Source organism: Triplophysa rosa, linkage group LG22 (genome assembly GCF_024868665.1).
Source record: "Triplophysa rosa linkage group LG22, Trosa_1v2, whole genome shotgun sequence".
NCBI lineage: Eukaryota > Metazoa > Chordata > Actinopteri > Cypriniformes > Nemacheilidae > Triplophysa > Triplophysa rosa.
Window position 1 is genome coordinate 14,616,638 of NC_079911.1, and position 13,460 is coordinate 14,630,097.

Consider the following 13,460-nt stretch of genomic DNA (forward strand, 5'->3'; position numbering starts at 1 on the left):
GTTTACTGGATGAGCTGAAGCAATTAAGGAAATTGTAAAAGCAAGAAAATGTGGAAATCGCTTAAAATGGTATTTACATTCAGTGCAACATAGCTATATTAAGGAAAAGTATATAAAAAGAAAAATAGGGAACTGTCTACATAGCTAGATGTTCTATGGCACATCCAAACCAAATTAGGTATCTCATAAGGTTTTAAACAGGCATTGCATAGGAAGTTTGTCCATTAAAGGTCCAGTGTATGACATTTTGCAGCATCTAGCAGTAACCCCTCCCCCTCCCTTTCGAAGCACTATGGTGGCTGACACACCTTTAAGATGGCGTATTTATGCGCTCTGTAGAGCAGTTTGTCCAGGCTACTGTAGAAACAACATGGCGAATTCCATGTAAGGTGACCCGTGGTGTATGTAAATAGAAATAGCTCGTTCTAAGGTAATAAAAACATAACGCTTCATTATGTAAGGTCTTTACACACCTCTGAAAACATAGTTATGTATTTTATATTGCATTTCTGTCAAAAGATCCTCTAAAAAAATCTGGACCTTTAAGCCTCAAGATGCTGTCTAAGAAGGCAAGAATTAAGAGTTATAATTCATTATCAGATTTATCATTTTGAACATTAACATTAGTTTGAAATTGAATTGAAAGTGACATATTAGTCAGATATGGTGACCCATACCCGAAATGTGACCTCTGCATTTAAACCATCCAGAGAGTAGTGAACACACACACAGCAAGTGGTGAACACACGTACACCCGGAGCAGTGGTCAGCTATCACTGCAGCGCCCGGGGAGCAAGTAGGGGTAAGGTGACTTGCTCAAGGGCACCTCAGTCGTTACCCGCCGGCCCTGGGAATCGAACCGGCAACCTTCTGGTCACGAGTCCGAATCTCTAACCATTAGGCTGCCCCACAGTAAGTGAAAGTATTGTTAAGTCTTGTCCTACAGAGCAATATCAACAGTGCCAAGTTATCAAAAATTAAGAAATAATTATTCATTTGTGTCCAGCTATCTAGCTCCACGACAACAGTGTTGTCACAGTGGCACAGTGACAACAGTGTCTCACAGGTTATCACTGACTAGTGTGATTATCACCAAAGAAAAAAGTTTTGCCTGCACCTTATCTTTATTATAACCCTAATTTTGACAGTTGTATCAGGGGCCGAGTGAAGCATTCAGCAGGATGCACCGTGTCTACAGTCACATCATTTTGGTCTGTGTATACACAGCCAAGGTGACGGGATGAAACCCTAAACACAGTGAGGGAGGTGAGATCCGAAGGTCAGAGGTTGTTCCGTCTTATGGGCCACCTCAACGACACCTAGACAGGAGCCTAGAAGCTGTGTAAAGCTGAGGTGAGACGTTGTACAGACTGTGTGAAACCTACAGACTGAATCGATCTTCATAGTTTGATTTAAGAGCCGTTTTCCTCAAGGGGACCCAAAAATGTCCCCACAAGATAAAAAATGAATGTAAGTACTAGTCAAAAAATGGCTATTTCACATGATCTTTATACATTTAAAGGTCCAATATGTCGTTTTTTGGAGGATCTATTGACAGAAAAGGAATCTATATACCAGGGCTGTCGCGATAAACCGACGATAAATATCACGTGATTTATGCACAGCTTTTGAGTGAAGTACAGGAAAATTCTGCTGCATCCGAAAGCCAGAGGGCGCTCTGGTGCGGAAACTCCAAATACACACTGCAGAAGAAGACCATAACACGTTCTAGAATCTAGGAAATGCCTATGGGCATCTTTTTATCACTGTTACTCAAGCCTCATCAGGTAGTTTTATGATAATAAAGTATATTTATAATGATCATGTTTGACGGGTGTTGCTTTTTCAAATGCACATTATAAGCGACTCAAACTCGCACTGCTTTTAGATAGAGCAGCATTTCCTACTGATCCCAGAGCCGTGCTTCATGGACAAGCTACGCATTAAATACGTTATCTCCTTCGGCAAAGAAGCGAAAACATGATGCCATCTTAGTTCTGTGTCAGCCACCGTAGTGCTTCGAAAGGGAGGGGTGCAACCTCACCGCTAGATGCTGCTAAATTTCATACATGGGACCTTTCAGCATATGCCGCATCATCTTGTTTAAAATTGTTCATTTTAGCCAAAGAAAATAACTGTGCATACTGATCCTTACTGTACACTATGACTGAAAACATGAAGACAACAGGCCAAAAAGAAAAGCAATACGCTAAGTACAGTTACAAAAATATCTGGCTTAACTTTCCAAACTGCAAGAGATTAATGGGCCGCCATGATTTACAGACCACTGACTCTGGCTTGGAGAACACCCACTATACAAACCCGAGAGCGTGCCGTAAAGGAGATGCACAGACGTGCAGAGATAGAACTGACAAATGAACGTGAGACCAAGCGAGGCCAAACGAGAGATAGAGAAGATGATTTAAAGCGCATCTGTCAGGCGTAAAGCTGACACAATGTTAAACAATGACACGTCGGGGCTGATTACAGCTCATAATGCCGTAAGTTATGGTGTGTGGAGGTCACAGGGTCACAGTAAGAAAGGGGATAATGGGACACATTGCAGGCCCGGCTCGTGCAGAGTTAATTACGAGGGCCACATAGGTCCCACTGTTCTCTTTCGCCCTGTTACTCATGCTCAAATGAGTTTTGGAGTCCGACTTCTGAAGGCTTGGACCTTCATCTTCTCAGCGCCACCTGATTCATCTACAAACACACACCCACACAGGTCCGTTAAACAGCCGGGCAGTCTCACCCCAACACAGCTGCCGCTAATGGTTGTGCGTTGGCCGGCCTTTGCACAAACAAACGTATGTTCACAAACACACAAACGCGGGTCAGGCGGAATGTGTTCCGATTCTTGTTTGACTTTCATAACAGCGTCGTCTCCTGGGAGCCGCTGTGACTGGTAGAGCAGGAGGCGGGCAGCCAAATGTACTGTCTGTGAACCTTGTAAAGGCTTGTGCTCCTCTTGAGTTCCGTGGATCGCTGGCCTATTGTTTTACATTATTGTGGCTGAGGGTTTAGAAGATGTTTGAAGTGTTCGGTAAGTTGGAAGTCCTAGATGACTGACGAGTGCTGTGGCCTACAGATCTGAACGCTTTGCAGGGGACGTAAATGAAAATGGGATTTGGCTTGTGTAATGTGTATGTTTAAAGCTTAATCTGAGCCAGATGCAGGCAAATTAAACCAATATACATCACAAATGCCCATTTCCACCATCGCGGGCTGAATCCCGTGCCCAATCTGGCCTGTTCTACACGTTTACCACCAAAGACAAGACGGTTCTGGCATAGAAAAAATAAGAAAAAAAATTCACAAAAATCAATGCCATAATGGATATGAATACAAACTCAAGTTTGGCTTGACTAGATATAAAAAACTAGCTCAAATACTTCACAGATTTACTTCAAATCAACTAAGGTACCAAACAAGTATAAAATTATGTGAAATGACAGCAATGAATTTTATTTCTGAGTAGAGATGCATCTTAATTTCTCCACAGATACCGATAGACGATTATTCAGAGAGATATCTGCCGATACAGATTCTGAAGATTAAATAAATATTTGAATGATTATGTTATTAATTCATATAATGACTATTAATATTGAACATCTGTTTCTTAACATGTTTTATATACAGAGCACAAATTCATTGCATTCATTTTTCTGTCCTCTTTTGATTGACAGGATATATCGGCCCTGATCATAGGCTGTTTTTAAGGCTGTTTTTAAACTATCGGCCGATAGCCAATAGTGTGAAAAATGGCTTTTGTCAGCAGATACTGATTATTGGCTGATATATCAGTGTATCTCTATTTCTGAGGCTATATATTTAAGTAACATTGGATTAAAACATTAAAAAGTAAGCAAAATTATTATGGAAGTTTAATTGTGATAAAATTAGGTTCACTTCAAGTAAACAACTGTAAAACCTAAAAAAAGAATAGACTAATGTGAAGTGAATTGCCGTTTCTACTTTGTACACAAGTACAAAAATTGCACAGCAACTTCAACCATTTATTTTTACTTTTCTCTAAAAAAAAATAGTTTAACAAATATCATGTGTGACTTGGCTGCTACAAATTTTATTAGTCAGGCTTTATATTAGATTTATCTCAATTTTAACAACAACAAACACAGCAAAAAATTATGTTCACAAAACTAGTAATATGTGAGGTATTTATGTTTGTTTATGAGCAAGTTATGCTTTAACCAGATCCATCACATCAAAGCCAATCAGTTCTGAGATCAGCTATGTAGATCTCCTAACCGAGCACCAGCACTATTTTAGTGTAAAATTAATGCCTTTGCCACCCTCCCCACCTCTTCTTTCTCACTTATAAACTGCTGAAATCAGACATTAATCCCACATCAAATGTAAAGCACGCTATCTAGACATCTGCCATTCAAAAATGCTACACATCTAATTATAACAATCCAATTTTATTGTGAGTTTCATTAAGGGGCTTTTCGTCACGTGCGGAACGCAGGAATGCGATACCTCTCTGGGCATGGGAGCCGTAGACATGCAATCGAAACAGACCTGCAAACCTCTTTTCTTGGATCGCTTCTGCTTAGTTACAGCACCAAAACATAGAAAAACTATAATTTCAGACGGGTAGCCAGAGCTGTAATTGCAGTGCCCAAACGTTCTGGTATTAAAATGTCAGGGTCTCCAGACCCTAAAGGCCAAGTCTGAAGAGTATGCATCTGTCTCCATGACAACAACAGCATGACATGCACACAAAAAGTCGACAAATTACAAGCATCTTCGCACATGCCAAAGTAAAAATATACCCCGAAGATGCAATTTGGCCTGAAACTATGAAGATTAGGGGAGAATGAATCTGTGGTAGATCCTTCAAGCGTGGTGGTTTCTCGAGTTGTGCAAGAATCTAATGGAATGATGAAAGCCTCTCAGGCTACGTCGTAAAAGGAAACAAGCTTGTTCTCAACCGCACGATTTATAAACGTGGACACAGGATGGAGATCAAAGTGGAAACTGTTTACAAACATGTTTTGACAAATTGACTTCATCAATAATTAATCAAATTTCTAAACAAAATTGTTTTGGAAAGTGGCAAGGCAGCGCTTTGATGACAATGTCGCTCGAACAAATGTGCGATACCAACACGATCTCATGGGAACTCGTAACTACGTGTTTTCCGAGGTGGGCAATTTGTGTGAATTCGTATGATCCTATTTGTACGTTTTAATTAGTTTCGCTTTTGTGCCATTAATGTTAGGTTTAGGGGTGGGGCTTCAGTAATGCTTTTTTTAATAATCGTACATCTTTTATTGTACGATTCACATTGTACGAATTCACACGAACAAGCCACCAGTGAGATCAGTTTGGCAATACGGGTACGAGTCTGGTTTGCGATATTTCTCGATTCCTATGCAATTTTGCTATTACTGATATGAACAAAAGGCCAAACAGTTAGCCAAGTGACTTATACATAAGATACAAAAACTCGCAACCAAACTACAGCAAAACACATCACGAGACTCTTCAAAGGCTGTTATCTCCCAAACTGCAGCAGACACGATAAATCTGCAGAAAGAGAGGACGAGATGAAAAGATGAAAGAAAGGAGAGTTATAGAGGGATAGATGAAAGAGAACAGGGGCTCGAGGGACAGGATGAAGTACATGAAAGTCAGAACCCCGCAGCGCTAAACTAGCGTTTAATTCAGAAAGGGCCCTAAACCAACCCTGAACACACACAATGAAGCAGACAGAACGTGTACCGAATCAGACAGATGTACAAATGACATACACGTACACGCACGTGCAAACAGACACATAAATATTACCCCGTTACAGGAAGAAAATCTTTAGCGCGCAATCCGTAAAATAAATCAAAGTATGCTTATATATTTGGGTCCGAGAAAACTAACAAAATGCCAAACAGATAAATTTCTGGTAAACAAATTCCAGTTTATTTTCCAGGAAACAAAATCGCTCTTACTCTCTCTCCTTCTCTGTGAGTTTGTCGGTGATGGTGTCTTTGATGGAGGAGCGAGATCCCTTGTGGATGATGGGGTACCTGAGAGGTACCTGCAGGAAGAACGATATCATCATCACCAGGTGTGCCGTGTAACCCAGAGCCACCGCCACGCTCCCATCATCCTTTGCTATAGAGGAACACAGAGGAACACGGAAGACATGAAGAAACTTTCCTCACAATAAAACACCAGTAATTCAGTGAATTTCACAAAGAGAAGTTTGGGTCACATTTCACAATTTTATTGTGAAATTGCAAAAAATATAAAGCCTCTTTAGGAAAAGCTATGACATTATTTTCATGACAATTAAGACATACACTGTAATGCTTTCATTTATCCTTTCAATATTTTTAATTTTAACCTAAAATCTTACCTCATTCAACAACTATGTTTCACATATTTTATAGCATTTTAATACTATATAATTTTTTGCATTACAGCAATGAAAAATAGGAGGGCAAAGAACAGAATGTGCATAGTTGTAACTAAAAAAAATATCGCAATTCAAATCGTACCTGTCCTTCTTTTTCTTTAAGCAAAATATAATTATACAAGTATTTGAATTACGACCTGGACATGTTCTTAACAGCTTTCATGAGATTCCGTCAAACATATCCAGACAGAACTTTATAATCTGTTCGGTTAACATCAAGATTTATACATCTTGGTTTAAAGGATGAGCCACAACAATTCAAGACAATTCACTACATTGTGAGGTTTTAAATTAGGGGCCGTTTGTTAAGGTTGATGGAAGTAGATGAAGGCCATTCATTATGTTGAGTCACCTTAAGGGCCCTCGAGTTATATGAAGTCATATAATAACGTAATGCCATGCAAATTACCTCAGCGATGCACTTTTCTTGACTGGGTCAAAAGCATCACCGGGGGCTAAACGCTACTTAAAAAAAAACATGGATCTACTAATGTTAGTGTTCTTTCTTTAAGCACGTATAACCACACGCTATCGCCTGCGTTTCCTAAATAATTATATACAATCTGACTCATACCAACCGAACGATTTACTGCAGGAATGGCGACCTTTTAGCCCAATTCTGGCAAATTCTTATAAAAAGTGCAAATGATAAACAAAAAATATTTAGTTGCTAAGCGACAATGAGGTCAACGCTGGATGGTGTAAAAATTTGGAATACATTTTTTTTAAAAACCACACTTCTACTTTCTATCAAAAACATGCATCTAAACTACATTTCCCAAAAACACATGCGCGTGCTCCGTATTACTCACTACATTTCATGGTTTTGAGAGTTTCCAGACTAGGACAGCCACATAATTCCAGATGAATACAACACGCTGTGGACACAGACCATATCACTGGCTGTTATGGAAAGCTTGGTGTGGCAACAACATGTCATACTGCTGTCGCTTTTGCGTGTTTGTTCTTCCATTGCGCAAAATTGGTCGCTAAACCAAATCCAGAAGAACTGGATTGCGGTGAGCATGTATCAAGCATAAGAAATCCAAGGTTTTTGTGCATTAAAAAAAAACTTGTGTGAGTATGAATACTAGTTTTCATTTTGATCTTTCCAAATTACAGCAAAAAAAAGGTTTAATAACCACATATATAGAGAACTGCGACGCATGTATGCAATGGTCTGTGCATGCATGTTTTTGCATATGCGGTTCAACCTGGCTTCCATTAACCTCAACGTTCTTTTGAAGTCACGGTTTCCCTGCCTGAAAAAAGCCAAACGTGATTCCCTGCGACACGCACAATGCCGCTCGAAGGACAAATGGGAAAATGAAACGCATAACTCTCGCCAATTCCAACACAACAAAGGACATCACATCTACCCATCACGCACAATTCATTTTCCTCATTACGAACTCAAAAGGCCTAACGGGAGGGAACTTTTTGAGATGAATGCGCTAATAAAATCCTTTTCTCTTACATAATGATAGAAGTCAAGAGGTCCAACCACCGTCATTGCTTTGTGTAAAACTGACTGGAGTGGCCTCGCTCTAGAACAGACGTTGAAGGGGTCTATGGAAACAGGCCTGCATTGATGTGAGCGGCAGAGAATGATTGATTGATGGCCTGTAGCCTATGATCCACAGCCAGGCTAAAGAGTCAGAATCAAGGGATTTACAGCCAGTCAAGCAGAACTGACTGCAGCTCCTGTACTTTCATGTGTTGAATCTGGTGGAGGACGGGGTTTTCAGACAAACCAGAGAGTGATTCAGAGGACAATGGCGACCAATGCGGAGAATGACTAGTGGTTAACTGGTGTGGGTTTTCTAGAGCACATATCTAGAGTTCAGAGTGGGTAACAGATAAAATAATGATAATCTACAAATAAGTAAGACTACAAAATAACACAATCTGGATTTAAAATTGAATTGGCAAAAAAACGTTTTAAGACTCAAAAATGGAAAAATAAAGTTTTTTTTAATTTTGCGTTATATCAAATATGAAAATTTGTAAATTTACTATGAAGTACATTACCGGTCAAAAGTTAAAGAACACTTGAGTGAAATGTTTCTCATTATCTAAAAACATGTTTAATCTGAAGGTATGCTGAAATGTCTGAAATAATTTTTATTTAATTAAAAAAAAATTGAAAATTGATGACTGATGACTTTGACTGAATAATGAAGAAAGAGCAATAAGAGCTGAGAATAGATGGGAACTTTTAAAATAAAGTTTAAATAGCATCTCAGTGTGAAACCTCAAGAAGACATTTCTGCAAATTCTAGGCAAAAGAAGATGACAAAATATAAAAGTAATACTTTTTCAATTTACTTTCATTTAATTTACAAAGTACATTGTTTTAATTTAAACAAGTAACTTTTATTTCTTTAGTTCCCTTTGTTTAATTTCATAATTTTTTATTCTAAAATGTGAAAAATAAATAAGTGTTTTTGAACTTTTTAAAACGTTTTATTCCAACACAGTCTCTGTGCAGATGGTCACCATTTTACAAGGGGGTTAATTCATTGTCTCATTTGCATGTTTTAGCACGGTTTACTTTCGCACCATTGCCAGATAGGTTTAGGTGTGGTTTTAGGAGTGGTGCTTCATTATTTTTAAATTAATAATTGCACGTTTTTGTATGATTCACATAGAACAAATTCATATGAATTTCCACCTCGTAAAATAATTACGAATTCAAGCGAGATCAAGTTGATAATTTACCCCCAAACACAAATCTTACCTTGAAAGTCCTCAGAATTGGGCAGTTTCACACCACATATAACATAATCATTCTGATTGTTCTGTAAAAAAAACAAAAAACAGAAGCAGTCAGAAGCAAAAACGTTTTTACATAAAATAAAAATATGTTTGGTCTAAATATGATTTTCTACTCATGGCTAAAGGAACCGGTTACACCAAAATTTTCAAAATATCTTCTTTTGCGTTCCACAGAAAAGTTCCACAGAACGTCTTTTTATTCATGAGGAGAACTATCCATTTAGGCTTTATTATATTGTCAACTGTTTCGACCATCAACAGGGTATTGTGGGTAACAGGAAGAGTGTACTCCGAACAGAAGGTCTTGGTCATTGTGAAATTGTGAAACAAAAGCTTGTTAAAGCCAGTAATGCCTTTCTTCCAAGACTATGAAAAAATGATGATTTTCACATTCCCGCATGCTGTAGCAGTCAGCATAACATGATACAGAAAGTTAGCTGTGTGTTATATTCAAGTGTTTTTGTTGAGCGTGAGATGGAGTGTGAAGTGGTTTGTGTGCTGTAGAGTTACGTGCTCACCACATCAATGGGATAAATGTAGGACAGCTCCGATATAAGCTGACGACAGCGGAAGGTGAGCTGGGCATTGGATTTGAGAAACATCTCTCTGTTGAGGAACACACACGAAGGAACTTCAACATCTTACACTGTACAGCACGTTATTATGTCGAAGCGTAAGCAAAGGATTAGAAAAGTACTTTCCCTATAGTTGTATTGAATTATTGTTCAATTTAAACCAAATTAAATACTTTTAATACTTCCAATTTGTAAACTATATCTGTAAGTCTGTATAAAGGCTGGTCAGAAAATGTTGGTAGATTTAAGCCACATTAAAAAATGTATACATTTTTCATACATATATTTCGTTTATATAGATACATAGTAGTGCTGTCAATTCCAAAATAAAAGTTTGACTTTATATAATATGTGTGTGGTGTGCATATTTATATGCATATGTAAATACACAAACAAACATGTAAGTATTCAAGTAATATATATATTTATATGTATATGTATACACAAACACAAAAAGACACACACACATGTGCATTTACATATACGTATAAACATACATGCCACACACACATATTATATAAACACAAACATTCATTTTGATTAATTACAATTAATCGATTTGACTGCACTAAAAAAGATATAGATATTTTTATATAAATATTAAAAATATGCATTAAAATGAAAAACAAGATTTATGAGATTCATCTCAAGGTCAAAACGTGTCTCAATCTACCTGATTTCCCCCAATATCAAATTAGGACTAAACATATTTGTAAAAGGGTGAATTCAGGTATAAATTTTAGGGTATTTCATCCAGAGCCAAAAAAAAGACCCTGACGAGGAAAGAGAAGATTTAATTGTAATGTTTATACTGGCTTCAGAAAGTCCACTTACTAATGATGCTCCGAATCATCTTTCTAGTAATTGTAAGAGCTACTCAATTATCATAACTGCCAAATTACAATGGACTTCCTCCCCTTTCGAGCCCATCCACCAACGGTACGGCCAAACCTAATCAAACCACATCTGTCAAAACCGGGACGTAACATTGCCCCAGGACAGGGGTACAGGCACAGCTAAACCTTGACTTGTCTAGATGAGGTGAGAAGGGGTTGAAAAAATGTTTACTTTTCATATCCAGCTTTGAGCTACTGGGTTTGAGACTAGAGGCGGGTATGTAAAGAGACAGAGAGGGAGAAAGCAATGAAAAATAATGATAGCGAATAATATGGTATCAATTTACAATCGTGAATAGAAGCCAGAAAGGAAATAATGATGAGGTATGAAGGCTTCACCTTCTTTATTTGACTATAGCTTACATATGGGTCCACAAGGCCTGTTTTACACTTCTGGCAAAAAGCCCCTATCCAAACACCGTTCAACTGTGAACATAACTTGATCTGTCCTTACTGGAAGTGGGTTTTTGATGGCTTCCAAGTTTGGGTGTTTAGATGGGAAGCGTTGAGAAGCCTAAAGCAGTCACGGTTCAATCCTCAATTACGTTCTACGTTCTCCATCAATAGGACTCACAACATAAGACTTTGAGTATTATTTTACACAACGCCGGATTAAAAAACTCACAATGTGGACACGCATGTTTAAAAATGATAGCAATGTTCAGAAGCGTGGCTTAGAGGTTAATGTAAGAGTTCGACCCGTGGTGCTACAAGTTGGACACGCAAGATCAAGTCTGTTTACGCCACTCTGAAGAACAACTCCAGACATTAAAAGGGATTATTTGGGAGGTCAACCCCTTGGGGTCAAGTCCAACCCATCAGCGTCCACACAACACAACCTGCTTATCGTCACACAAAGCGGGTGGGAGAACACATTTGTAACAAATCCAACATGCCCTCAAAGACTACTCCATAATCTCAGAAAACCCAAGAGTGGAAGAGCGACCCATTCTGTGGCCCATCACGGTAATGTCTGACAGATGTGGGGCCACCAGACCGAAGGAGAGAGAACGAGAGATGAAGAGGGAAGGATGGATAATTGCAGGTTGACAACCACTCACCTTTTGGCAGTGCATTCCTTCACCAGCTCTGTTAAAGACGTGCGCTCAGACTCCAGGCCCTGGTGTTTGGTCGACGACGCCTCCTCTGAGGAAAAAAACGCAGACAGGTGACGAGATTAAACGATGGAGAGAAAAAATTGACAAGAATGAGGCGAGGGAACAGGTAGTCTCATGTGTGTTTGCACAGGTGGGTGGGTGTGTCTGAGTTTGATAACAGTCTATTAAATTGTATTCCGATAAAACGGTCTTTCATCATCGCGAAAACATTTCCTCTACAGACAACATAAAACTAATTGAGATTAAAAAACGCTCGTAGGGGTTTTTTTTGTATAAATATGACGGCTTGGCGTTATGATAAAAACATAACACCATATAATCAAAACACTCCCAGCTTTGGATTTCAAAACTAAGCAGGATAAGACCTGCATAGATTATAAGAAATACAGGATGTAATAATGAAATTGTGAAACTTCATAGTTTCGTAGTGTTATATTATGAGGCATGTCTGTATTTAACACAAAGACCACAAAGAAAACAATGCATATAATGTGTTTGTGTAGCTTGTGTTATAAACGTAAAGGTCATAAGTTTGAGCATCAGTGAACACAAGAACAGATGAAAAATGTATACCTTGAATGCACTTTAAGTCGCTTTGGATAAAAGCATATAGTAAATGCATAAAAGTTAATGTACACATTGTATACAAAAACTACACAAAACAATATCGCCTCCTACTGCCAAGATCTATTTGTGCCAAATCCAGCGTGTGTTCGTGTGCATGCAGATGAAACAGAACATTTAATCTTCATCTGATGTTCAGAGATACACTCGGCCCACATTGATAAGCTCAAAGACTTTTTGCTGATGGTGTTCAAAGGACTTTCCAACATAACCTGCATGGCCGTATGTCATCACAGAATTAGCCCATTTCGCATTTCATTACTTCAAACATAATATCCACAAGAAAGCAAGAGAAAGACTGAAGGAGAGAGAATGCAACAGAGGAGATGATTTTAAAGGGATGGTTTACCTAAAAATGAACGTTTTGCATCATTTCCTCACCCTCAAGTCTCTCCAAATAGGTTGTCTAAGCCTGTAGTTCTCAAACTGGGGGCCGTGGCCCCTGGGGGGGCCCCGAGATGGATCTAGGGGGGCCACAGATTTTGTGGCATTTTATGAAATATAGAAATTGATCATAGATTTTATGCAATCAAACATCAGAAAAATAAGACCACCAGACAAAAGAATTGATGTTTCAGCATTGTATAACCGAATATGTTTTTGTTTAAGTAAAAATGTTAAATTTAAGATTATAAATCTTTATTTGGGAGGCCGCAAAGCGATGCACTCTACACAAAGGGGGCCTTACAACGAAAAAGTTTGAGAACCACTGGTCTAAGCGTGCTGAATCATGCTAATAGAATGTGTGCCGAGACGTTATAGCTCAGTCTCTCTTGTGTTACCAAGGCAGCGCGCGATGTGTTTACATTCTAAAGATTTCCGTTATCAGCCCTGCAGTGGAAAATGAAACCATTTACGGTTTGGCACGAAGTGGAACAATTAAGCAAAGAGAACGATTCGGCTCGATGGTGGAAAAGCGCTCGATGGTGGAAAAGCGCTCAATGGTAGTCAAAGGTGCCCAAGAACCGTTTGCTTTCCTAAATTCTTCAAAATGTCTCATTTTGTGTTAAACAGAACACAGGTT

The 13,460-nt window shown here is 38.6% G+C and overlaps 1 protein-coding gene across 1 annotated transcript in view; it reads right to left on the bottom strand.

Moving 5' to 3' along the window:
• uvrag (UV radiation resistance associated gene) overlaps positions 1 to 13,460 on the bottom strand; it is a 94,618-nt gene that overhangs the window by 44,434 nt on the left and 36,724 nt on the right. The window contains exons 9-12 of the mRNA XM_057321484.1: positions 11,756 to 11,840; positions 9,742 to 9,829; positions 9,186 to 9,246; positions 5,976 to 6,141 (exon numbers count right to left, since the gene is read on the bottom strand). Coding sequence (XP_057177467.1) covers positions 5,976 to 6,141; positions 9,186 to 9,246; positions 9,742 to 9,829; positions 11,756 to 11,840 — 400 coding nt within the window. The remainder of the gene's footprint in view (positions 1 to 5,975; positions 6,142 to 9,185; positions 9,247 to 9,741; positions 9,830 to 11,755; positions 11,841 to 13,460) is intronic.